Source organism: Synchiropus splendidus, chromosome 12 (assembly GCF_027744825.2).
Source record: "Synchiropus splendidus isolate RoL2022-P1 chromosome 12, RoL_Sspl_1.0, whole genome shotgun sequence".
NCBI lineage: Eukaryota > Metazoa > Chordata > Actinopteri > Syngnathiformes > Callionymidae > Synchiropus > Synchiropus splendidus.
Genome location: NC_071345.1, coordinates 10,160,185 through 10,188,138, shown reverse-complemented (window position 1 = coordinate 10,188,138; position 27,954 = coordinate 10,160,185). Strand labels below are relative to the sequence as shown.

General features: G+C 42.7%; 1 protein-coding gene across 2 annotated transcripts in view; it reads left to right on the top strand.

Moving 5' to 3' along the window:
• The window catches only part of LOC128767901 (mannosyl-oligosaccharide 1,2-alpha-mannosidase IA), a 151,274-nt gene extending 132,089 nt beyond the window's left edge, over positions 1 to 19,185 (top strand). Inside the window, exons 5-12 of one of the 2 annotated variants that reach the window (XM_053880263.1) lie at positions 6,811 to 6,905; positions 11,184 to 11,310; positions 11,385 to 11,478; positions 11,637 to 11,752; positions 11,834 to 12,053; positions 13,319 to 13,491; positions 16,986 to 17,101; positions 17,557 to 19,185. In XM_053880263.1, coding sequence (XP_053736238.1) covers positions 6,811 to 6,905; positions 11,184 to 11,310; positions 11,385 to 11,478; positions 11,637 to 11,752; positions 11,834 to 12,053; positions 13,319 to 13,491; positions 16,986 to 17,101; positions 17,557 to 17,692 — 1,077 coding nt within the window. In that variant the 3' untranslated portion in view covers positions 17,693 to 19,185. The remainder of the gene's footprint in view (positions 1 to 6,810; positions 6,906 to 11,183; positions 11,311 to 11,384; positions 11,479 to 11,636; positions 11,753 to 11,833; positions 12,054 to 13,318; positions 13,492 to 16,985; positions 17,102 to 17,556) is intronic. The other variant, XM_053880264.1, reaches the window with a different exon arrangement.
• The last annotated feature ends 8,769 nt before the right edge of the window (positions 19,186 to 27,954 follow it).

Genomic DNA, 27,954 nt, shown 5'->3' with positions numbered 1-27,954 from the left:
TCTGCGTCAAGCTTCACCTCCCTCAGCTATTTGTGCGTAATAATGATGGCAGCACTGATTTGGCACCAGCTAAATTGTAGGTTGAATTATTTATAGGTCACTAAGTTTGACTGGTCCACATTACCCAGCACACTAAGAGCTAAGTGCAAAAGGAGGTGGAGAAAAAAAAAAGTGTGTAAATGGAAGGGTGTTCTCCTCATTCCAAAATATAGTGGAATGAAAATTCAATGGTGAATGGAAAATAATACACTTTTAATTGAAATAAATAACATTCAATAATAATAAAATAATAATAACAATAATAATAAATTCTGCCAAAGAATATTGAACATATTTTCCGAAAGACAATTGTGTGTGTGAATGAGAGGGACCCAAGTGGACAGGTAAAGGACTGTACACAACAGTGGTGAGGCCAGCAATGTTGTACGGTTTGGAAACAGTGGCACTGAGGAAAAGGCAGGAGGCAGAGCTGGAGGTAGCAGAGATGAAGATGCTCTGGGAGTGAGCAGGATGGATAGGATCAGGAAGCAGTAGATCAGAGGGACACCACATGTCAGGTGTTTAGGAGACAAAGTCAGAGAGGATAGATGGAGATGGTTTGGACATGTAGAGAGGAGAGAGAGCCAGTACATTGGTAGGAAGATGTTGAGGTTGGAACTGCCAGGCAGAAGGTGGAGAGGAAGGCCAAAGAGGAGATTGATGGAGGTGGTGAAGGAGGACATGAGGTTTGTAGGTTTGAGAGAAGAGGAAGCAGAGGACAGGGGGAGATGGAGGAGGATGATCCGCTGTGGCGACGCCTGAAGGGAGAAGCCGAAAGAGAAAGAAGAAGAATTTTCCGAAAGACAAGAAGACAAGAATAAATAAAGATGTGACACAATTAAATGACAAGAAAAGGGGTACAATGGTATGTACTCATCATTGTGTAATCCTGAAAATAAAATCCCTTCATTTAGTTGTGATAAATACTTGAAACAGCAGGGAAATGGTGCATTTATGTGATTTGCTTTTTGTAGGTCACAGGGACGGGAGGAGGGAAGGTGGGCGGTCTGTTGAGAGAGAGGATCATTTAAGCTGATGAACATTGCTGGACAATTCATCTGTAATGTGGAGATGTTTCTCAAAGGTGGGGGCGGGTGGAGCTTCACCAAGCCTCGCCTTTAGTTTCCTCACAACGATAGCTTCATCTCTGGCGGCACCTCGCCATGGTTTGTATCCAGAGAAGTCGTCATGTCTAATTTATTGGATCTATTTTAGCATGCGCGCGCTGTTGCTCCTGTTCTACGTAAATTATGCAGTGTGCTTTTTATTTCTGGTGTAATGACGATAAAATAATACTTAACTTTTTGGCTTTCTTTTTTTTTTTTAGAATGTCGGACATGATGTTTTTTTAAGGCCATTCCTATTATGTACTATTCAAACTATTCAGTTTGAAATTTCACAGTTTCCCCATCAATGATGTCTTATCAGGTGGTGAAGTTGAGCTTGTGGAACCATATCGAACTACCAAAATAAAATGAAATTGAGTGGGGAACATGAGTGATGTCATTGTTACGAAGTGCTTTCTGAAACTGCTGGAAGGGCATGAATCAAAATTATAATTTGTTTACATATTAAACATATAGTATAGTAGTAGTTTAAATCATGTAGTTTAAAAAAAATTTGGTTTTAAAAGTATTTTGAACGAACAATTTGGGCGCTATTTGTGTATTTGTGGGACTTTCCACGCATGGGGAAAGACTGACTAATAGGATTTGTATTTTAAAAGACATGGAAACATACAATACTTTTAATGCTTCAGCATACATTTTTATATTTCTGAGAGCTCATGAGATGGACTGGGTACTTGTGTTTCTAGTGTAGTCACGACCCCTGAGACCGAGTCGGGATCAAGACCAGAGCATACAGAGTGCAAGAGTCGAACCCAAGACCAAGGTTGAGACCAAACAGTAAACAGAATCACAAATCTAAATTACTCATATAGACAACATTTTTTCTGACTTATGTTCACACAGTAGCCCGGATACTGCTGCTCATAATGTTCAAATCAAAGATAGTCGTGTGACATGAACAGTTTTTATTTGGACCCGTGTTTCATCAGCGGCTCATTTTCTCAGTCAGGCGGTCGATGAACGATCTGAGATTAAAAGTTATCTCTTCACGTCAAAACAGCAGAACCTGGGATAACATCAAATACACTGACTTGCTTTAAAGTAGCCGTCAGAAGTGGACATGTCTCAAGACGAAATTATGCATGCACTGTGCTTCGGCTCTGGCTTTCAAAGTCAAATACAGATTCAAGCAAAACCTCTAAACCTCAGGAGAAATTGGCAGTGAAAGTCTGTCAGTTGAGTTTTCAGTTTGGTTTGTCCAACATGTTGGACAATGTTGATGTGATACGAGCGCCTTTTGTTTTTGTTTTTGGTTGTGAAGGTGACAAAGCTCATTATATGTGACGGTACCTGAGAACTCAAGCAGGCAGCTCTGCTGTCTGTCTGTTGATACATTACACGTTCTGGCTGCACCTTGTCCATTAGTGAGGAAGAGAACAGAAAACAGCCTTAGTGATCATAGCAAGTGAACTGTACTGAACAAAAGCAAACTCAGTTATTAGTCCTTAAGAGAGTTTTCTCTCCCTGGAAACCTTGTCTAGCTCTTCTGAGGAAACAACTGAGAGCCATAGTTGCTCCGACCAGTCCAACAACTATAGTTCCTCACCAGGAAGGTGTGAGTCACCCCCACTATTCTCATCATGTAGAAGGAGCAGTGATTACTTTGACTCCCTCCTGTATTACTGAGGACTTGGCTCCACATCACCTGTAGTGGCCAGTGGCCTGCAGCCAAGGCTCAGCAGGAACTTTCATTTCCTTGTCTTTTAGCTCAACTCTTTCTTCACCATGACAGACCTATGTAGATGACTGAGGATGATAAATAATAATTATTTTGTGTATATAGCACGTTTCAGGCACCATAGTTCACAAGGTGCTTTAGGGGATTTTCACACTGAGGACTCAAAACAGTGTGCGTTCAGCTCAAAAGTCCGACTTGTGAACAAAAGCGAGTTTTGGCCGCGGACTTGATCCCGCCTGAGGTCCTGCTCCTTGTCTTGGGAAGCAATCCGCATGGGGTGAAGTTCCTTGAGACGTGCTTCGTTGTGGGTCACAAACCAGCTATTTTGCACAGAGGGTCGAATCGAAATCAGGCCTCCCAAGACAGAATCCACAGTGTGAAAAGGTCCTGACATAAAAACAGAATTAAAATCAACGCATGATTGCGTAGAGGACTCTTCAGCCTAAACAAGTGTAAAGACAAGCTCTCACTGTTGCCTTGTTTATGATATTAGCTGGCATATATAGTACGTTTTTGCAGCCAAAAGTATCGCACGTGATGCCAAAAAGTAGGCACATGACGTAGCGGACACAGACAGGAGAAACTCTACCCCAGCAGCGGATGCATGAGAAGCGCCACCATGTCAACGTGTTGCACAGTCTAGTGAAGCGCTGCCTGTGGCATCCGCAAATGTCACAGGAGGAGAAACGGCCTAATATGTCGCATGCAATGCTAAAGTCTGGCATCCATCATCACCCTGGGTTGCAAAAGTCCACTTGACGGTCGTCGATATGTTCCGCCTCAGGAGTGAGAATGTGTTGGGTTACAAGTGGAAACAGGGTTGCACAATGCCCAGGTCGAAAGCTGGCCTCTTTCCATCCCACAGTCAGCTCTATTACACACCCACACAACGTAACCGAAGGATAGTGTCGATCAGCCATCTGAAAAGTCTGCTACCGCCTCGGGTTCTCAGCACACACACACAACAGTTCAGGAGAAAAGTGCAGAGGTATTGACTGTCATATTTCAGGAAGCCCAGGATTGGGATATGGGTTTTCCCTCACTCTCATGCAAGTATGAGTCAAAATGGTTGTGGCATTTCAAAATGTTTCACTGCTCTTAGGGTCTGAATTTATCCAATTCTTTTAGTTTCCAACTAAATAGAGTGAAATCCGTCATCACTTCTGATCAGCGTGCCTTTCCAGTTCCTGTTTATTGTAGAAAATAAAAGTACTGTGGATCTCTGGGGATGTTTTATTGAATGTGCGTGCGCGGCGCAAACACGCAATGTAATTACACTTAAGTAATGAAGCTCAGTGCAAGATGGCGCTTTAAGCTTCGTTCCATTTTGTCAATATAGACAGATTTATGAGCGCGACCCCTTCATTTGATTCCAACAATAAATCACAAGCTGACGAAGGCAGGGTTTTGCTCAAGTGATTCAGAACTAAGTAAACAATATTAAACGACTCCAGCAAAACCCACTGCGTCTCTTAAATCATGAAGGAGCAGCTTGTACTGCGTGTGTAACCCAGTAGGTTCAGAGATGTAAGCAGTGGTTGGACTAGAGTTTCATGATTTATTTGTACTTCAATGAAAACACAACAAGTAATGCAAGTTTTCAAGGGGAGGGTGGTGTTTACTTTCATGTTGTTGTCAAATCTTTGGTATTATTATTATATTTTAACAGGTGCATATTTGATGGCCTGCTATACTGAGTGGTTCATGATAAATAAAGTATTTCACATCAACTTAGCGCTTCTTGAGTAAACATTCCACTCACATATGAACGGATATGAATATCAAAGATTAAGCACAAGTACGGAATCCGTTTAAGCCTCTGATGTCTTAACTATCCTGAAAGCCCTGTGGTCTAATGGGAGATGAAATTAGGAATGGTGTCCAATGCGCCGCGTTTATTTTATGCCTATCGTTTTGCACGGAGCAGCAATTTCTGACAGCATCTTTAATAATATCCCTGCATGAATTACAGCCCACAGAGACGATGAAAAACAGCAGGCCTTTGCTATTTGCGAATTAGAGCAATCAATTAAACAGAGAGTCTATTTGAGAGTCAATTTGTGTGTTTATCCGAGCATTGATGAATTCATTCATGCAGCCCGCGATTGTGTTTGTGCAGCGACATAATAGTCTCGATGTATGCCTTAATTCCGGGAAAGGTTGGGAGAGGACACGGACGCTACTGACCTGTGAAGTCAGCTGAGTCAGTCACTTTTGTGCGAGTCAGTGTTTGAAGCCGGGGTCAACAAAAGTGCCTTTATTTCACTCCAAATTTTGGTTCATTGGAATGCAATGTTCCAGCTGTATCTCAGCTCTGTGACTCTGTTCTTTCCTCTAGTGCCTTTTCTGTCTTCTCCTTATGAATCCTTCATTTTCCCCCGTGACTGGCTTCTGCTGTCATGACCTTTCTTGTCTCTTTGAACGTCTTTTTCTGTGTCAGAATTGGAATTTCAAGTGCAACTCCCGACTCCAAAAATCATTTCCATGTGATCGCCTTTTTACAGAATTTTCATCCGAGTTCATCCGAGGGCAGACACTCAGGCAGCCACTGTGAGGCGGTGTCAAACAAACAAAAGAATTATTTATATGACTGATCTAAAGAAAAACAACAATGGAACCTTTCTTATGGGGTCGGGGTCTGGGTCACACTGACCTCATTAAGTGGGTCCAGGGCCACACTTTTTTTCCCCATTACAATCCAAACCTACTGAATTTTAATGTGTCACGTACACCGACAGCAAAATAAACATCGCTTTAGGTGAAGAACTGAGTTTGTTTCCTGACTGTCTATACAAACGTGTGTGTACAGTGTTGCTGTCACCTTCTTTTAAGGGGCACCTTCGTGCCTTTTCTTCAAATGACATCCATGTCGTAGTCGAGTAGCTTGGCATCAAAATAATAAAAAAGTTATTTCAAGTTAAAGTTTAAATTCTGTTACATTTCACAAGAGCTACAAAAGAATGGGCGGTTTTCAACTCCATTCTGGTTCAACAGATGTGTAATAATATATTATATATAACATATATAATAATCGCAGAAGCGTTTAGAGCTCACACACGTATATCGTGTATTGTCAAAACTATGTGATGCCTCATAAACTCCTGACGGAGACGCTGAGATGTCCTCTTCTATTTGCAGTTGAAATACTTGTCCTCATTGTTATAGTCAGAGGTTTAGGATGAAAAGACCAATGACACAATAAGGTCTGTGGGCAACAAGTGACCTTTGTGTTTGTTTGTTTGTTTTAAAAAAATTACTTGGAAATGGATGAACACTTTTTTCATAGGTGACGTTTCCGCTTCCTTAACAGTGTCTGAAATGTTGATAGATGAGGTGTCATGAAACAGTATTGCACAGTTGACGAAACAGTGTCCTAGTTTTCAGAAGCCACCAGATGGCGCTCTTGTTTTTGAAATGAGGTTTCAATGAATCAGTTTCAAGTCCAGAGATTTTACAGCAGACAGTGTCATCTGGTGGCCTCTGAAAATCACTGCTGAATGAAACCTCCTGAATCAACCCTTCAATACTGTGTCATGAAACCTCATCTACCCTTCCCTTGTAGATAACTATAAAAACAAATAAGAGCGTAGCAGGGCACGTTTAATGAAAGTTGTGCTTGAAACCGTGCTGCGTCAGTGGGAAGACTGCGCAGGCTGCTCAGTCCTACCACAGCAGCTTAAACATTGAGAGAACAAACTGAATAAAAAGGGCCAGGAGTTCATACCATGTCATAAAGCTGGAGCTCTTTTCCACATCCTTGTCAGATTAAATGGTTTTTTTTCCTCGAAAGCCATCAAAGATAATGATTCCTAATATGGAACATATCACACCACACATCAGAACAGTCACTAAGGCGCTCATGAAGCAACCTTTCAGATATTTGTCACACGTACCCGTCGGTACATGTGTAGCCTTCAGTTGTGTGTTTTGTGACTTCTAAAAGTTCTTTTGTCGTCTCTCTAGCTGTTCAAGAACAAAGTGGTGGAGCTCGGCGAGAAGCTGCTTCCAGCCTTCAACACGCCAACTGGAATCCCCCGAGGAGTCATCAACCTGGGGAGGTGAGTCTCAGCATCAGCTCTCACTCCCAGCTGTCATCGACGAGTGATCAGTTTGGCTCAATGGGAGCGTCGTAACTCGGTCAAGGACATTCAGATCAGCCTAGAGATTTATTCATACCTGCCGATTAAAGTACAGTGAGTGGAAAACTCACAGAAAATAAATAGTGACCATGACAAAATGTTTCCTTGGAGCGAGTGATGTATGTCTGAGCTATAAAATGGATCCTGGGACTGGAAAATTGGAATAAACAGTTTTATATGGAGCCACTCTTTAAAAGTAAATAGAGCGGCGACAACTGCCATTTACTTATTCCAATTCATAAACACACAGGCAAGATCACATTATCATAAGCGCATTTCCGAGATGAGCCATAAAAGTTATCGCTTAATCTGTTCCAAGTCGTCGACGTTTTAATTTAAAGTGTTGATGGAGTTTTGCTAATCTTCCTGTGCTGAAGCACCATTTTTAGGAAGGCGATGTTTTACGGGATATGAACGTCGATGTTTTGGACATTTTAGAAACAGTCAGAAAGGCTTTTAGCTCTAGTTAGCATGTTCAGTTGGCTGTAAATAAGCTTCTGCTTTCCTCAGTCGCCTTTAGTCCAAATGGTCCTACAAGACGTCTCCTCTTTCCTGGTACCTTCACCTCCAACCTTCTTCTTCTATATTTTGTCAGTCTCACAAAGACACTCAAAGCAGACCCCACTACCGTCGTACCAAACTTCCCATCCTTCTCTTCTTCTTCTCAGTCACAGATCACCCGTCACGTGTTGCCTCCCTATCCACCCTGCCTGCATTCTCCTCTTCCCCTCCTTTGTTGTTCCACTGCACAGACTTAAGTAGACAGAAAACTGACAAATGTTTTTGCAAAAAAGAGATTATGATTTACTTAAAATTATTATTATCTTTACTACTACTCATGATAAACGTACCTCATGAAACTACTTATTTGTGCATAAATACACTGCTTTCAGTCTGAAAATGTATGTGTAATATTTATCCTTGCTGACATTCCTGCCACTTTGTACTTTATGTGACAGTGTCCTTAAATGACACTTGAGCTGGATTAAAAGTAAATATTTAAATACAGGAAGTATTATGAAAAAGGCAGCAAAAATATCCTTTAATATAAACACACTTTTGTTATGTAAAAATAAACCAAAGGCTGATTCAAATATGTGTTTTCACTTTTTCTGACTCTCTAAAATATGAACTTATTTTATTCTAAAAAGGATCAAGGTTTAAATTTTTTTTTTTTTTTTTTCTCATTTTTAAACCATTTTCCCCTTTTGAGTTTGCTAAAAACACAAAAATCTAATATGTGTTTTCCTGCTTCAACAGTTGATTCATTCACCTGTTATTAAAGTAAAATTCAGCCTAAAAATCATTCCGAACTATTTGAATCTCCATCAAAGTTTTTACGGCTTCTTTTCTTTATCTTAATTTTGTGTGCGACGTCCTGGCACTTCTTTCATTCCACCTGCTGCCAATTAACCCAGCAGCAAAGCTGGGCAGCTGCTGGAAGATTTAATTACTTTTTTTTTGTTTTTTTTCCCGCTCACAGTTAATTTCTGCTACATCGCCGACATGGGTTTGAGGTACAGATGGTAGAGAGTAGCGGGCTGCCTGTCGCCTGGTCATCCCGGGTCATTGCAAAGACACACAAACACAGAAAGAGACGTCTCTAAACTTTGCACACTCATCACTCGGTGATGTAAACACGTGCAGTCTGTGCCGGAGCATATGCCTGCAGACAACACTCCGGGCCGCAGAGACAGCAGGGGCTTTGGCCAACCGTGTGGGTGTGATTCCTCTCGATGTCCTGAGTGACTTTATAACTTACTGTCACTGTGATTTATGAGTCAATTTCCCCATGATAATGTAACACCATTGTTTTTATGTTTTCATGACTCGCCAAGAGATTACATCCAAACTTGCACTGGCGTGGGAACCGGCCGGCGTGCGCTTTATATCATCATCACTTTTTTAATGCTCTTATCTCCCTCAGTTGCCTAATGTGCACTCAAAGTGTCAAGCAAAAAGGGGAACAAAGTAATGCTACTCATAAAAAAGGGTTGTGATATGAAAGGGAACGAGATGTAGCTTGAGACAGGCACGAGTCCCAAATATGGGTGTGGTGAAACACCACTTCCACTGTTTTGTTTCACGAGGATGAAGCATGCGTTTGGTATTTAAATTAATAACTACAGTGGTACCTCGGTTCTCGACCACAATCCGTTCCAGACAGCCGTTCGAGAAGCGATTTCTTTGAAATCTGAATCGATTTTTCCCGTTACTATGAATGGAAAAAGAAATAATGCGTTCCAAGCCTTAAAATAGTCTTTTGTAGGAGTGAATGTAGAGTGTCTGCTGCAGGTGCGCTGTTCCTCTATGTGTGTGGCCGCTGCATGTGGGAGGGGTTGCCGAGTGAGTGATGTCTCTCCAGAAGTGAAGAGGTGCCCAGTGCGTGTCCAGCTCTGAATGTGCGCTTCTGTGCAGTTTGGCTTTGACAAAGTCATAAACCAAGTCACGCTCTGTCCCAGACTCGCCTCATCACTGTCCCAGCTCCAGCCCACAACAGGACATCAAACCCAGTGCGCAGTGTGCGCTCCAGCCTCGGAGGTGTGGAGAGCGAGCACCTCCCCTGTGACACTCTACCACGGTCCAGTGCGGAGACAGGAAAGGTTTTACACCTCAATATGAAGAAAAAACAGTCAGTGAATGTAGCTAACGGGACACGTCTGTTATACACAACAATATATAATAACAAGCGCGTCGTGGGTCAGCTGATCGGTCCGCGCAAGTTATGGTTTTTCCGTCTTTTTTCATGGGCGTTCGAGTTCTGGATTTTCATTCGAAATCTGAAGCAAAAAAATCTCTAAATTTTTGTTCAAACTCCGATTTGTTAGAATTCTGGGACGTTCGAAAACCGAGGTTCCACTGTAGATGGAAATTGTTTGGCAGCTGCTGATCAACTAAATATCCCTGTTATTGATTCAAATGTTATTTTGTTATAATGTTATTTTTAAAATTAAAATGTGCATTTATCACATAGTTTTTCGAGCACCTAACTATGTGCTATTACATAACAATTATCAGTAGTGATATGTAACTGAGGTATCATGAAACAGTATTGCAAGGATGAAACAGTGTCCTAATTTTCAGAGGCCACTAGATGGTGAGAATGCAGACTTTTCCCAAAACAAAACTGAAACTTACTCTTAAAAGTTGTTATTAGCCCAGGCCAAGTTCTGGCTCTGCTTTCTTCAATAACTGTTGAAGAACATTTGTCTTAAATTCCACATTCACGGACAAAATTTGAACACCACTAACATGAATTGTTACAATGATTCAATACCATTACAACAAAATGGTATGAAGCTAACTGAGACAGCTTAGAAACTAGCTGCAGACTTACCTAAAACAATGTGAGAGTGTATGAATTGTATTGCTCTGTGATGTCAAGCCCAACAAACAACAGATGCACCATTGAGCACCAGGTGGCAGTAACCATGCTTATCTTAAACCAACAGACGGAGTGATGCAAGTGTCAATTCAGGTATAGATTCTATTAAGAATCCGGTTGTTTTGACTGACACGACATGGAAATTTCATGAAGGCTTGTCCATAAATGTATTTTGCTTACAGACTGGCAAACCAACTCCATGGTAAACCGGTGGTTTTGACAAAATGAAGTAAAAGTTAAGCTCAACAAACAAAAATAGGATATTATCTTGTAAGAAACATAAATAATTTAAGTAGAAAATGGGGCCCCTGAGCCACACAATGCTGAGATCTGTGGTGGTCATAATTACGTGGCCCATTTCAACATAGGTCTTTAATAACATGACAGCTAGCATGCTTTCTTCTTCATGAGCAGAAGCGGCGCACAATTCTTTACTCCAACTCTTAGATGTACTTTCTTGGACAAAGCAATTTGCGCCACAGTTACTAATGATGCCTGGAAAACGTTCTCCACATCTGCATTCAAGTGAGATGGTGTTTCTCTCCCGGCGTCTTTTAGCCTTTTTTAGCATTCAGTTAAGCAGCTTATTTTCAGCTTTTCTCCTCTGAATGCTTAAGGAACATACTTGATTTGCGTGAGGAAGTTCATGGAAACTGATCTATTAAGTTCAAAGGGTTTTTCCGATCACAAAAAGCCAGCTGGCTAATTCAAAGTCGGAATTTAGGGCTTCCGAACTTTATATAAAGTTCGCAGGTTCCGACTGGTTTTCTTTGGAACGATGCTTAGTCTTGTTTGGGATTTGCTTTCTGTTGCAGTGGCACCAGTTGGAGTTGGGGTTGGGCCTCAGCTGGGAGCAGCATCCTGGCTGAGTTCGGGACCCTCCACCTGGAGTTTGTCCACCTGACGGAGCTTTCCAACAATCCCATATACACAGAGAAGGTGACCTACATCTCTGGGATTCGCTGGTCGGTGGAAACCCTCTGTGCTGACCATTAGTTCTGCTGTGTTTGCAGGTGATGAACATCAGAAAACAGCTGAACAAAATTGAGAAACCTCATGGCTTATACCCAAACTTCCTCAGTCCAGTCAGTGGAAACTGGGTTCAACGTAAGCATCCCTCACGTTTCCTTTACTGTCATTTAGTGGATATTCCAGTCACTTCTTCGCTCCTAGAATTTAAGTGGACTTGTCTGAACTCCCACTTTGTCCTGTGGAAATGAGCTTGTGCTCTTTGCGAGATGCATCTTGTGTGTTTCCTCTCTCAGATCACGTGTCCATCGGTGGCCTTGGTGATAGTTTTTACGAATACCTTATCAAGTCATTCCTGATGTCGGACAAGACGGACGAAGGCGCCAAGAAGATGTACTACAACGCCCTAGACGTACGATGTTACCTCAGAGCATAGTTGATATTTTCAGTTCTGCTGAGCAAATAGGGGGTCTCAACATGGGTTTTGCTGCAGGCGATCGAGGCAAACCTGGTCCAGAAGTCCCCCGGTGGTCTCACCTACATGGCGGAGTGGAGAGGAGGGATTCTGGATCACAAGATGGGTCACTTGGCGTGTTTCTCTGGCGGTATGATCGGGATCGGTGCTGATGATGGCGCTCCAGACAAGAGGCAGCACTACCTGAACCTGGCTGCTGAGATCACACACACCTGTCACGAGAGCTACACAAGATCAGGTGAGGAAGTTTGTGGAGGTTCGGTTAATGTGGGCTGGTGAGGCTTCATGAAGCAGGCCACTAGAGGGCTCTCTCTGCTATAAAATCTTAGGTTTCAACTATTCCAATGAAACCTCACAGCACTTTAAGCCCCCTACTGAGCTCTGCAAATAAGGCCCCTGTTTCATGAAGCCTCACCAGCCCATCACTAGAGTCAAGCATGTAGGAGGTTATAACTGAATCAGAATGGGGACAAAGTCAAACCATCTCTGGAGAGTCTGGTCATCTATCATGTACAATTTAATTCCAGAGCGTGAGAAAACATGCTCCTCACATCAGATTTCATGTTTTTCATCAGTGGCTTTCTTCGCCCGTCTTGCCTGGAGCGACGGAAAGTGACATTCAGAGTCCAAAAAATAAAAAGTCAAGCAGGATCATATTGTTAACTAGAAACAACCTGGGACATTTGACGGCGGAGTAGTCGCTGGCTTCGTCCCAAACCAGAGACAATTAGAAGCGTCAGAAGAAGAGTGAAAACTTCTGTCTCATGTTAATTCAAAGCGACTGCTGCAACACATGCCTATACTTCCTATTGAGTCTTTAATCTCCGTACTTTCATTCCTGCTGGTGACTCCCTGTAGCTGCAGCATCACTCCGCTTTCGCACTAATCTCAGGTTCTCCTGGATTCTTTAAAGCTCCTGCGTTTGTGTTGCGCTCTTTCATCGTCACCCACCAAATTTCTCTCCTCTCGTACGAAAGGATCCGAGGCGCGGCTTGAGGATTAGCTCTCGCAGCCGAGGTTGACACCAGATTTCCACCAGTGTGTGCATCAAGAGATCTGTGTTTAGCAGCATCTTAAAACACAGATGGTTCTTTAAACGGCTCCTCTGCTTCAACTTGACAACCAGATTGATTTAAAAAATAGACTCAGTTAAGTTTTTCTCCACATGCTTGCTTTTAGTGTCCAATGTGGCACTCAGCTTTCCTCCCACAGACCCTGCAATAGACTGATCCCTCAGCAGGTAGCGCTGGCCTAGACGTGTGACTTCATACGTGTATTTTCCCAACGGTATTTTGCTTCCGACAGCCCTGACCTTCATGCGAACGCTTTTTTTTTGCGCTCAAAAATCTATTTCCTCTTCGTACCTTGTGTGAATTGTTGAGTTGAATTGGTTTGGAGATTGCTGTGGGCTCAGTGATGGCCCAAAAGTACCATTATTCTTTTTTTTTTTTGTCTACACACAGATAATCTCTGCACTAATAATTCAATTTCTGTTTCCATCAGCCACCAAATTGGGGCCGGAGGCGTTCCGATTCGACAGCGGAGCAGAGGCCACGGCGACAAGGCTGAGCGACAGATACTACATCCTTCGACCGGAAGTCATTGAGAGCTACATGTACATGTGGAGGCTGACACATGACCCCAAGTATCAGGACTGGGGATGGGAGGCTGTTGAGGTGAGCGCACCAATCCAGACACTCAAACCTTCTGACATTTTGAAGAGATGCTCTGTCTAAAGGAGACAAAATAGATGCTTTATAAAAGGCTGAACATAGGTATATTATCAATTTAAAAACATGTAATTTTAGTCAAGACTGTGTGTCATTTTCTTGCATCCTTGTAACGGACAAGACTATCTTTTCTTAAAATCATATCCTAAAAAAATCCTCAATTTTGGATGTTATATAGTACAGTGTTAGAATTCTTCCACTTAATCTATTCTACTGTGGTAACACTCCAAAATTGGTAATAAATATCAAACTGTGGGAGGCTGTGGTCTCTTTATGGGTTTGTTGGTGTCAGTTGCTGTCTGTGAACTCATGTAAAGACACACTGTCTTTGAGACAGGGTGGTAAGTAGTAATGGGTAGCTGAGGTATCATGAAACAGTATTGCAAGGTTGATGGAACAGTGTCCTAATTTTGATTGTCCACTAGATGGCGCTGTTGGTTTAGAAATTATGTGAGGTTTCACTGAACTAGTTGTTCAAATCCAAACACTTGACAGCAAATGGTGGCCTTCACAGTGTTTCATGAAACCTCATGAAACCTTCAGTATTGTGTCATGAAACCTCATCTGTTTTACTCATAAAAGAAGAGCGTATACAGTATACCGTATAGTTTCAAGGGCATTGTTAAAAATACAGATAGATATATTAAAAAAAATACATATACAATTTTATATATATATATATATATATATATATATATATATATATATATATATATATATATATATATATATATATATATATATATATATAGACGCACACACAGTGTGGAAAACTGGCCATTACCTTGTTAAGAATATCTAACAAGCGTAGGATTAATAGTTACAGTGACCTTGACATCATTATTCACTGCAATTAAATTAGCAAATGTGATCCTTCTTTTGAGAGTTCATGAAGTGGACCGGGCAGAAAGATGGAATTTAATCGTGTTTCTTTTGAAAAATCAAGCGAAGCAATATTATCATAGAGGTTGTCAAAGACTGGAGCAGGACCAGACCCAAACAAAACCCCCACAAGTTGCCAGTTGGCAAAACTGAAGTTGCAAAAGGGACTTTATCACAGGGAGAGCTCCCTGCAGAAATGTCGGCGACGGCCATCTGTCAGAGTCCGCTGCTGGGGGAAGTGGATCCTGGTCCGTGTCTAGTCGGTCTCACGTTCAATTACCGCTGAATAATGCAGACCCCTCTCAAAGGGTTTTGCTGTACGTAGCGCCAAAACATGAGCGACACGTTAATCCAAGGAAAAGGCAACATCCAGAAAAAATGTCTCTTAATAACAAAGAAAAAGCTAAATATAACCCGCTAGTTCTGTTGCCCCCGTTCTCTCCGTCACCCTCTGAAGTGCCTTGTACTTTGATTTTATAAACGGCCCTCACCTATTTCGTCCTCCCCCTTTATCTCCCTCAATTACCCTGCGCCATCTTTGCTGATAGTTAGTGCCACCATACATTACCTTCTAGATCAGGCAGTTCCAGCGGCAGCAGGGTGAAGGTTGGCTAAAGAGCACTGTTATTAATGCGGAGCCAGACAGGGCACACCGGCCTGCGCTGGCATGATGGCGCTAGCCTTAATTTAGCGCGCGCCAGAGTGGAGAGATCAGGCTTTGACAGGCCTTTAATTATCGCGCTCAAAGGTTTGACGCGGGACGCAGGGTCTTCTCTTCACGAAGCTCCTGCGTTAGCATGACTCTTTGTTCATTAGCCTGCGTGAGCCGGGTCGTTGTGGCAGCGCTAATAATGTGTTAATCCGCCTGGTTTGCTCAGCTACTCTCCGTCTGATCTCGTCTGACCGTACTTGTTCTATCAATGAGCCCCGACATGTGCAGGTCAGGCTACATGCTAATGCTGCTTTCATGGTCCCCTATTCGACATAAATAGACACAGATTTGTACATTTTTTGTACTGTGGCTTCGCCGTCCTTGCGTCATGTGATCACACTATGATGGTGGGTGGGATGAAACTACTTTATTTTCCCGAAAATATTGCTCCAGCAAACAATTTTTATTACCACATATTTCAACAGCATTTCCGTGTTTTCCGATGTACCTTTCTTTGGTCCCTCAAACGTGCTTCCTGTTATGGATCGGCGGTTCATAGCTCGGGGGCTTCTTGTTGGTGGAGCATGAAGGGATGAAGGCAGAGCCGGGGGATCTGAACACCACTGGAGGCAGCCACAGTGCAAACAAACAGACGACGTTTGTTTCTGGGATGTTCTTGTCCCACCAGTGCAACACTGGAGAAATAGCATGACTGGCCTGCCTGCCACTTTGGAGTGCACTTTCATTTGGAAGCAAGATCTGTCTCCGCAGGGTATTTTGATTCACAAATGTAGCACGAAAAGGCAGACAACTTGATATTGGTTTCAAGATGCAGCGCAAAATATGTTGTAAAAAGAGACAGTTCAATATTGCAACTAAAAATGAAATAAAAATACATTGCTTATGCCATATATAAGATAAATGAATAAAATTATTTAAATTAAAAATATTTTTTCTTTAGTTAATCGAATATCGAATTTTACTAATTATTTGACTTTGCTTGACTATATATATATATATATATATATATATATATATATATATATATATTTTTTTTTTTGTTTTTGTTTTTTTTTTTTTTTCTGTTGTGCCAAATGAAATATTGAAAAAATAATGAATAAATAAAATGAAATAAATTCGATTTAGGGTAAGAGATGGGCAGTGTATCTCTTTCACATCCTGGTGAACACCAATTGGTGATATGCTGTAGCACTAAAATGTAATAGTGTGATACGTACAGTACTGTCAAAACACCGTCCAATCATTTTAACCTACCTGTTGGAAATGATTGGACAGTGACACGTCTGTCAAGCTCAGCAGCCGTTTGACCCGCCCCTCCTTTCTCTTCTGTCTTTTAGGAAAAGGTGGTTGAATTAAAATTAAAGTCTATTTTCAAGATCCCTTTGCTTATCTTTAAGGGTATGAAGGTATCAACTGATGAAAATAGTCAAAGAACAACCAATCTTTTTGCAATATTCCATCTAAAGATATAAGGTTTTTATTATGACACAGTGAAATTCAGACATTTCCCCACATAGAAGCAGCAAATAGAGACAAATCTGGATTTTAAAAGGTAAAACCATGCCAAAATTATTAGCCAAATAATTCAAAAAGTAACTTGAAGTAGACGAGTCAAATGAATGAATGAGATGAACTGAGTTAAATATATATATAAGGCAAAATATATGTCCAAAATTAATTTAATAATAATGATGGTAAAGAGATTGTTATTTTATTCATCATTTCTGAGGTATATAATACGTGAAACACAAATCATTTTGGTCGAAAAATGAGTCCAAATGACGCATCGTAAAGGTTGGGATTTACTGTAAACCTTGAGCTCAGCCTGTATAACAGCACCATGATTTACCCTGCACGGCACACTTTCAATCATCTTTCCCTCCAGGCGCTGGAGCAACACTGCCGAGTGGAGTCCGGCTTCTCTGGGATCCGAGACGTTTACACCACCACAGTCAGCCATGACAACATGCAGCAGAGCTTCTTCCTCTCAGAGACACTCAAGTAAGCATTTTACTCTCCCACTTTTAATCGTGGTTGATGATCTCGCGCAGTCCGAGAGTGGGAACGAACAGCGCCATGAAAGCCCCATCATGGAAACAGACAGCTCCTGTTTGACCTCGGCTCCTGATGCGAACCCTTCCTGGGAATGGGGCACATCACGACACGTGTTTCCCACCGAATAGCGCGTCTGCCTTCCCTCGTTCATTCTCGGATCATTAAGCTTGACAATGGAATCGCTGCTCCAAGTCATTTGTCCTCCACTCGAGGGCTTCGGGTATCTTATTGAGGTCATGAACGTCTCACTGACCTGCATGTGCGGGTGACCATGTGACCCTTGTGAGTAAACCTGAGCAAGTGACTTAGCCCTCGGTGCAAAAAACAACCATTTCTGCTGAAAAAAAGGGGGTGTTTTGTCCGATGCCGATCATTTATTTTACCTTTTTTTCTCCGTTTAGGTATCTGTACTTGCTCTTCTCTGATGACGACCTGCTGCCCCTGGAGGACTGGGTCTTCAACACAGAAGCCCACCCGCTGCCAGTCATACGCAGGAGCTGCCTGCAGGGCGAGCCGGCGCAGGTCAAGACCGAATAAAGGCCGGACTGAGCACCACACCCCAACCTCTGAGGCCATTACCGACAGATGGGCACGCTCCGAGTGCAAACCCTGTCGCCCTAATATTGCAAATACTCGTGTCAATGCAGGTTCTGTTCAGGAGTTCGGACGCTCGGTTCCTTTCCAGCAAAGGAGGTTGTGATTTTACGCTGTGATTGTATATCTTTTCTGCCTGACGGCGCTTATTCTTTGTGGACAATCAAGACAAACGTGACTTTCATGAAAAGAGCACCTTTTTTCTTTCCTTCTTTCCTCTGTGAGGAAACCATATCTATAACTTACAGACCCAAATGTATGGGAGGAGGTTTGACCCGTAAGAAAACCTGGCTCATGTATTCATCTTTCATTCAAGTTACAATGGAGAATTGGACGGTTTTCAACTACATTTTTGGGGATTGTCAAACTAGTTGGGGAACGAAGCCCTGAATCGAAGAACACAAAACATACTGAAATTGTCCGATAATAATTCTATTATAATTCATAATTCTGTAAAGTGTCAGATAAGGGTGTGAATATGACTTTGAAAACAAACTAATAATTCTAAATGTAACTGAATGAAGGACTTATACATGGACCAAAACCACTTTGCTCTTGGATTCTGTTGTTCCGTTTCTCTCTCGTGCGAATGATTTCCTCGTCTTTTCCTTTGTGACTTCTCTCTTTGACCAAAGGTTTCTTTGCATTTCTATCTCCTTCTTTAATAGTAACGTGTTTCTTTTGGCAGTAACTAGTGGATTTTATGATGCAGACTAAACAGTTAATTACTTATTATTGTATAGACAAAAATGAAATGTCCTTCTTTAAATGATGCACCTCCAAAACTGATGTTGATGTCATGTTTCTCGCTGAAACAAGCTTGAATAATGTTCTCTTTTTTTGAGTCAAGTTGTCAAAGGTGGCAGTGTCTTATGCATCCAGGGGACCATTTTTTAAGGGTTGTTTCCACTGTATACATTGTTATCAAGGACCCATGTCCTTCCAGCCTTTTGATTCTAATGAACAAATGTTTCAAAATGCCGTCTTTCTTTCTGGATCAACCTGCCTTTTACTTGTGAATCCATACAGCTGCCAATACCGTTGTTGAAGCCTGAGAGCCTCAGACAAGTTTCCGGTTCGATCACTGCTCTTTTCATCGCTGCTGTCCCGCACACTTGTCGAGCGAATGTGCTGTACATACAGATGAACCGAGTCACCCTGGTATCAGCTTGTCGTTCACTTTATGTTGTACTTTTCTTAACTTTTTCTTTTATGGATTTCAGTTGCTTCCCTCAGGTGTTTCAGTAAGATAAAAAAAAAAAAACTGAATGGAAAAAATATATATAAAAAATACATAAATCCAATTTAAATCTAATTTTTGCTGATATGAATTATTGTTATTACTTATTCTTACTGTTTGATTTAATTTTCATTGTTGAGTATTTTCAAATACTGATATAAAAAAGACCTGTGCAACTTTGTACATTTAAAACAAATTGTTGTTGTGTTCTTCTTTCGGTTTTTACTGGTGTTTTTTATGAGCACATGCTAACAGCTATTAGCATGTGGTACAAGCTAATAACTTTTTTATTACACAACGTCATCCAGTCAGTCGCAATTTTCTTGAGCATCCCTGAATTAGAAAGTCTATCGACACTATTTCCTGCTTCTTGTTTGTCCAAATTCCACTGTTTCATCTCATATTTCAAGGTCGATTATGAGGACTCAAAGCAGTATTTTACATGACTGGTCAATTAGTCAGACCATCATTCGTGGGTTAAATTTCTACCTTTAATGAAATATTGAAGTGCCAGAAGAGAGTGAAGAAATTCCCAAATATTTTTGACGTTTGTATTTGGTTGTCTTTATTTATCTTTTTTATTTAAATTATGTTTTGTTGTTTTCTTGTTTCGTTAAAACTATATATATATATATTTATTTATTTATTTATTTATTTAATTTTTTTTTTTTTTTTTTTCCATGCACATTCAGCCTTGATAGTCTAATCTAATCTAATCCAAAATCCCCTCCCGTAATTGAACACTGCCTGGAGACTGACACGACTGACATTTAAGGGTAATTCAAGGGGGAAAAAAATCTTAAATGCCATGGCCCCAGACACATTAATCTACCTTTCAGACGAGATTCTTTTGGAGGCACGGAATTGAAAGCGCGAAGGACACTTTCCATCCTGATCTTGTTTTTTTCCAAATGGACATGAATCTTGGCTGTCAAGGCGTCTGCCACGACGCGCCCATTCAACCAACGTAGTCAAAGCTCTGAATAAATGAATGCAGTGGTGCAGTTGTGGACACTTCATTAGCAGGATTCCAAAACTGCTCCAAAATCCAGTTTCTAAAAAGATGCCATGTGATGGAACTAAATGACTGGCATCAGATATTAGGGATAGTTGTATTATTATCTATATTTTAGTTTCAATGCAGTAATGTACTCGGGCATTTTTGGAGGCAGGTTCTCATGTCAAAAAAAGATGGGCACCTGTCATGAACATTATGATTAAAGTTATTATTCACATATCCTTGGGCAATGTTCCCACCAATGAGCTAAAAATGCCATTTTATGACAGTGGCTGTGGACCACATGGAACCAGACTGCGGGACACCACCGATCCTCAGACCTGACTTCGACTTATCTGCAGTACAGGCTGGAAGATGGTGTGCAGGTGCTGTGATGAGCTTCCAGAGGTAGTGACATTCCTGTGTCACCAGTGTATCACTTTTATGTTGCCCTCATGATGTTGGAGTGAAACAAAACTGGTCTAGAAGTGTTTATGACAATCATTTCCTTTCTCTTTTCCCTCCTGTAGTTCCTCTAACATTTCACCAAAGTTACATTATACTATTTTCTAATGGCTTTAATTGATTTAACTACATTCCATGTAGCTCTTTTGAATTAATATTCACTACTTAAGAACAAAATCTTCCCATATTTATTAATTTACACTGAAAATCATGAAATGAAATTCATATCAAATACATTACTTTATCATATAACCCGTGTTATGATATGTCATCTCACTTTAACTAGCTTGTTTATTTTCCTTTAGCAATATTATTTACATTTTCATTGTAGATTTTGTCTCTTCTCAGTGGTAACCTTTGTGTAGATGGCCCCTCACAACAGTGGCAGTATATAATATGGCTCCATGGCACTCTGCTCGACAGGTGTTTTGAGATGTCATTCATAGCTATGAGGTTATTGTTTGGATACTCAGAGCTTCTTATGTTGTTGTGTGTCTTCAGATGTAATTGGGTGGAAAAGGTGATTCAGATTATGAAAATAAGTCTATGTCATGTCAGAATGCCTGTCACTCATCTGCAAAACCAGCTCAGTCCACAGCACCTGCCCGATACACCCTGTCACTGTCCAGACGGAGCAGAACTGCATAATAAGACAGTAATGCTCCTAAAAATAGCTCAGCTGCTGAGGGCTGGAATCATGAGGTCGACACCATGAAGTGATCGTGGAGTGCTGGCGCCACTTTTAATCATAACACAAGCCTATTTACTATATTAAGCTGCAGCAGGAAACGTTTTCGACGGCGGTGTGTGCAAATGTTATGGGTTGAAAACTCTGAAAATCAATAATGGAGTGTTTTATATAGTTGTTTGCTCCAGAGTTGGATTTGTTTGAGCGGGTGTGTGGGAGTAGGCAGGTGCATTATTTAGCTTGTTGTTCAGCCCTGTAGCTTATCACAGGGAAAAAAAGTTCTCCTCTAGACAGAGTCAAACTCTCACTTGTGTCTTAAAGTCGGCACAAACTTTATCTTTATAAGTCCTTTATCTATAATTAAGTCGTCACACTGTGTGACTCCATCTTCCACTGAGGACAAACAAGAACCTAGGCTGTGAGTGTGTTTCTTTATCGAAAGAAAAGTCAAGATTTGGGGTCTGGGAGGTGAGATTTTAGTTAACTTCACATTTCACGATGTTGTCATCATCAATGTGCAGCGACGTTGTAGTTTATTTTCCTAAGTTGCAGTTTCAGAAGAAAGTTGTTTTGTTCGCAAAATATATCACAGTCCCTTGTCATTCTCATTCTTCACTGAAATCACAAATGGCTTCTACATTTGGAATTCTCTTTTCAATGGGAAATACTTTATTTAATTTCCAATCCATTCCTTTAAGAAATGACTTCAGGACATGTCTTAAAAAAACCCTGCCACATCATTATCGTTGGCCCTCAGTTTTAATGGAGAGTGGTGGCTTTTGAATAAGATTCTGAATTCGATTTAAGAGCAAGGAGGTTGTGGGTTTGCCTCCAGCTTGGAGTTTGCATGTTCTACCTATGTATGGTGGTGGTTTACTCCGGTTTCCTCCCACAGTCCAAAAACACCCAGAAGTTGCTTGAGTACTCTAACTTGTCCTCTCAAGGTTTTGAGGGTTAAAACTACTGAAGGGTTGCTGAAGTTTCATGACACAGTACTGAAGGGTAGATGGGGTTTCATGCATCCTGGATTTCAGAGGCCACCAATCGGTGCGGTAGAATGTTTGGACGTCAATAATTAATGCAATCAAACCGCTCATCATTTCTAAACCAAGGGCGCCATCTAGTGGCCTCTGAAAATCAGGACAATGTGTCATAAACTCAGCAATACTGTTTCATGATACCTGATGATTTCATGATATAATTGGGCATAAGTTTGGTTCACTGTCTTGGTTAAGGTTAGCCATTTGTTTTGGATTAAGTTAAGTTTAGTATAAGGGGCTCGGGAAAGTTTTATGTCAATGAGAGGTCCTCATAAAAATGGTGAAACATGACGGTGTGTGTGTGTGTGTGTGTGTGTGTGTGTGTGTGTGTGTGGCTGTGCTTAAGCTTATCTATCCTAGTGAGGACCGCTCTTGGGGAAAGCACCTCCTTGTGGGGTCCTTTTGCTGGACCTCACAAGGTCAAGCCTCAAAAACTTCAAAACAACAAGGTCATTATCAATGGGTTGAGAGTCCTGGTTAAGGTTAGCCATATATTTTGGATGGGTAAGTTGAGGGTGAGAGGCTGGGGAAAGGGTTATGTTAATGAACGGAGCCCACAAAGATAGTGCTACAAACCTCAGTGTGTGTTGTTTGTCTGTGTGCCCTGTGATGGGCGACCTGTGTCACCTGCCTCTCCTCAAAGTAGCTAGATAGGCTCCAGCCACAGCCCCATCACAGAGTGGCAGATGACGAATGAATGAATTTAAGAGTATACAGTACTTGAGAAGAGTATGCAACCTACTTCCAGCAGAAAGCAATGGTTTCCCATCCCTGCAGTTTGTTTTCCAAAAAGCCCAGAGTATAAACACCAGCAATTAATCCAACGGAGTCCACCCCGCTTGGTGCCTCTGACCACACCACTGTCTTGCTCATTCCAGCATACAGGCCACGGGTGAAGGTCACAAAGCCCACCAAGAAGAGGATCCGCGTGTGGCCCGAAGGATCATCTGTAGCACTCCAGGACTGCTTCTCCACCACAGATTGGAACATGTTCAGAGAGGCAGCCACTATCAACAACACCGTTGATCTCCAGGAGTATACAGAGACCGTCACAGCCTACATCCGGAAGTGTATTGATGACGTGACAGTCGCCAAAACCATCTCCATCCGGGCTAACCAGAAGCCATGGATGACAGGTGAGGTTCACAGGTTGTGGCGTATTCGAAACGCTGCCTTCAGAGCTGGAGATGAGGAGGGCCTGAGAGCAGCCAGGGCCAACCTGGCACGTGGCATCCGAGAGGCGAAGCGGCAATATTCCAGGAAGATTGCAGACCAGTTCAGCGACAGCAGAGACACCAGGAACCTGTGGAGGGGGATCCAGACCATCACAGATTACAATCCCTCACCGCAGACCTGTGATGACTCCCCTCTTCTGCTCGACCAGCTGAATGACTTCTTCGCTCGCTTCGAGGCAGTCAACAAGACTCCAGCCCAGAAGATCCCTCTGACCGCTGAAGACCAGGTACTGTCGTTGTCTCCGAACAGGGTGCGAAGATCGCTGAGAAGGATCGACGTGAGGAAAGCTTCGGGTCCAGACGACATCCCGGGAAGGGTCCTGAAAGACTGCGCTGAGGAGCTTACAGATGTCCTCACAGACATCTTCAACACCTCGCTGAGCCAAGCTGTTGTTCCAACATGCCTAAAAGCAGCATCCATCATTCCAGTCCCGAAGAAGACGTCTCCCACCTGCCATAATGACTACCGCCCAGTAGCACTCACTCCCATCATCATGAAGTGCTTTGAGCGTCTAGTCATGCATCACATCAAGACCTCTCTCCCTCCTGCTCTAGATCCATACCAGTTCGCATACCGGTCCAATCGCTCGACTGACGATGCCATCTCCACTGCTCTCCACTCCGTCCTCACCCACCTGGAGACGAGAGACTCTTGCGCCCGAATGCTGTTCCTGGACTTCAGCTCAGCATTCAACACCATCATCCCGCAGCAGCTCATCCTCAAGCTGGTCCAGTTGGGACTTGCCCCCCCCCTCTGCAACTGGCTACTGGACTTCCTCACAGGCAGACCACAGGTGGTTCGAGTTGGCAGGAATACCTCCGGGTCCATCACAATGAACACTGGAGCTCCTCAGGGATGTGTACTGAGTCCTCTCTTATTCACTCTGCTAACGCATGATTGTGCACCTGTGTCTGACTCAAACCTCTTCATTAAGTTTGCAGATGACACAACCGTGGTGGGCCTCATCAGGAACGACGACGAGTCCAACTACCGGAGCGAGGTGTGCCGCCTGGTCCAGTGGTGCGATGACAACAACCTTCGCCTGAACGTGGAGAAGACCAAGGAGATGGTGGTGGACTTCAGGAGACGACCTGTCCTGCATCCCCCGCTGCTCATCGCTGGTGCCGCAGTGGAGCAGGTCACCAGCACCAAGTTCCTGGGTGTTCACATTTCCCAGGACCTGACCTGGAACACCAACACCACGGCACTGGCCAAGAAAGCCCAGCAGCGCCTGTACTTCCTGCGGAAGCTGAAGAGAGCCGGAGTTCCGTCCCCCATCATGTGCACCTTCTACAGAGGCACGATCGAAAGCGTTCTGACCAGCTGCATCACAGTGTGGTTCGTCTCCTGTACCATCGCCTGCCGCAAGACCCTGCAGCGCGTGGTGAAGACTGCTGAGAAGATCATCGGGGTCCCTCTTCCATCCCTCCTGGACATCTACAAGACTCGCCTCACTCGGAGAGCCCTGAGGATCGCAGGAGACCCCTCCCACCCGTCGCACCGCCTCTTCACGCTGCTACCATCAGGGCGAAGGTTCCAGAGTCACCGCGCACGAACTAGCAGACTGAGAGACAGCTTCATCCACCAGGCTGTCATGATGCTGAACTCCCTCCCTGCTCTGCCCCCGGGTCTGCACCAGGCACTTTTGGCTCCATCCACAGGGGCAGAGGATGTTGCCATGCTGCCATGAGCTAGGTGCTCCTCCCAGTGGTTGATGGACCGATGTGACGATTGTTGTTGCATGTATCCTGCTGTCTGTGATCTTTATGTGGTGTCTGTGATCTTTATGTTCGTCTGTGATTGTATGTCGTGTCCAGGTCTGTGAGAACAGATATTTCATCCATGCTATATGTCTCGTACTGTAGCATATTTGACAATAAAGTTACCTTGAACCTTGAACCTTGAAAGGAAATATTGAGTCAGAGGGAAGGACACTTCATGAAGGAACAGGATGGGAATAACAGTCCCATTTCCTGTTGAGAGGTAGCCACGAATAATAATATTAAATCTGAGGGATTAATACAAGGGACATGCTGAAGGGGTCAACTACAGGGCACTTTATGATGAAAAAAACCCACGCACACCAGGGAGAAATAAAGAGTCACCGTTGTTAATCTCTATGTTTTTGGACCGCAGGAGGAAATCAGAGCACAGGAAAAACATAACAATGTAGACCACAATTGCATCAGGCTGCATGCTGTGAGGCTGCGGCTATAACCACCATGCTGTCCTCCGTTTCCCCCCTGGCTTTAATAAAAGCAGCTACATGTGTAACTACTGAAAATGAGACTCTAAACAAATGTGGAACTATGCTACATTTACATGAACATGCTGTCGTGATGTCACGCTGCCGTCACGTGTAGTGGGTGAACTTGTTTCTTATCTTAACAGCCATTTGGGGAGATACATTTTTGGTTTGTACAAGTATAAGGTGAGGTTTCATTGAACAGTGTCTTCATTTCCAGGTCCCAGTCGATGGCACTATATTCCAAAGACACTGTGTCATGAAGCATCATCAGCCCTGAGTCTGAGTCACATGAGTATTGAAGATGTAGCGCAGAGTGATTTGGTTACGGTATATATAAAACATATAATAAAGTTTGTCGTGAGTAGTGATGGGCAGATGAGGTATCATGAAACAGTGTTGCAGGGATGATGAAACAGTGTCCTAACTTTCAGAGGCCACTAGATGGCGCGCTTGGTTGAGAAATGGTGTGTGGTTTCATTGACGTCTAGTTCAAATCCAAACATTCTACAGCACACAGTGTCACCTGGTGGCCTCTGAAATCCAGGACACTGTTTCATGAAACCCCTCAAATACTATGTCATGAAACCTCATCGACCCATTACTTGTCAGGAGCAGCTTTCATTTCAAATATCTGAAGGCAACTCTGCTCTGTCGCAGATAATAAAGGGATTGAGATAAAGGCTCTGCCACTAAAAAAGATTTAAACACAATTTCCACTCATTACTCCCACATTTGCCTCCTTTGACAAGCATGTTATTGAGTGGATAAATTCTGCTGAAGCTGGTTCAGTTGCGCAGCTCTTCAAAAATATGAGTTAACCCCGCGCAGATGTCACAACAAACCAAAAGGTAGCGCCACCCTGGTTTAAATCAGCGATTAGTGAAGCCTTTTCATCCTGACCTGAACCCTTCAACTGAAATGATTTTACTTGAAGTGAAAAGTACGGAAAGTTCTTTCTGTCCATGACGTGTAAAGATGACAAAAGGGGATGAAGGGAACATGGGCCATACGCGCAGAGGAAGAGTGGCTGACTGCGAATCACACAGATGTGACACTTCACTCTGCGACCTGCAATGATGGACTTTTTATCGCAGAGATAAAGTGGAGGTGGACGAGTTCTCTTTGAAAAAGTTTCCCTCTAATTGCCAGACGCTTCAGTGGCGCCACAGCCGTTTGGACTTGGGCGAACAGGTGGTATGGAGGGGATTCGGCTGGGGTCCAGAATCGGGAGCCAGGTTTGTTGAAGGGGATAAGAGAACTGCTTCAAGATGTCTGGAGTGAAGACAGAACCTAACAATATTTGATGGTGTTTTAGCCCTAGAATTGTTTTTTATTAATAAAACAACAGAAGGATAGACACACAGACTCATGAGTATTGCAGCGGAGTCTGCACTTCTTTGGGAACAAGGTGACGCACTGTCGCTTCTCCTCTCAGCCTCTTGTCGTGCTCAACACACTCATCACTTCCTGAAACATAGACCTCACCACATCACACTGGAGCAACCGAACGACTGATACCGCTCTGATCTCTGCCATCACTTCTGCATCATTTCATGCAAATCATTAATGCAATGACTCCGTTCTGTTTGACGCCTTAATGACAGGAAAATAGTTTCTAACTGGATAATGGCTGGTCGATGCACAGACCACATGCTCGAGAAGCAAACGTTTAGCCAAGAACTTGTCTCCTGGCTGTCATTTTTAAGGGTAATGACCTGGAAATGTTCCTCCTTCTGCATTCCCTCCACCTGCGAACGGCCAGGGGAGTCACAGAATAACTGTGGAGTCTGACTGGACTGAACAAATATGACTGCTACCATGATGAGAGAGTCTGTTTACTGTAGAGACTCGCGTCCTTGCTGTGGATGGGGGCCTCCTTCGAGCGGTCTTTTTCGGGGGGAGTTTAGGAGTAGACGGAATAATTCATTCAAAAGGGTCTGGTTCAGTCCTAGTGAGGTTCACTTGACCCAGTGACTGTAGAACCGAACGCAGGCTCTAGATGAAAGTTGAAGTCCTTTTTGCATATTAAACGAAAATATAAATGAATGAAAATTATTTCAAATAAATTAGCTGGAACATGTCATAGCATCGCAAGTGTTTTATTGGAAAGTAATTTCATGACTCAAGAGTAGTGGCTTGGATCCCTTACTATCTATGGAAAACAGACTCTAAAGCTGAAATGAGAAGTTTGCGTGTAGGATGATGAACGGCGCTGCAGGGATCAGCTTTGAAATGGGTTTATTTTCAGCCGCTTTTTGACTAAGATGTCATTGCTCATGTGGTTTTTTTTT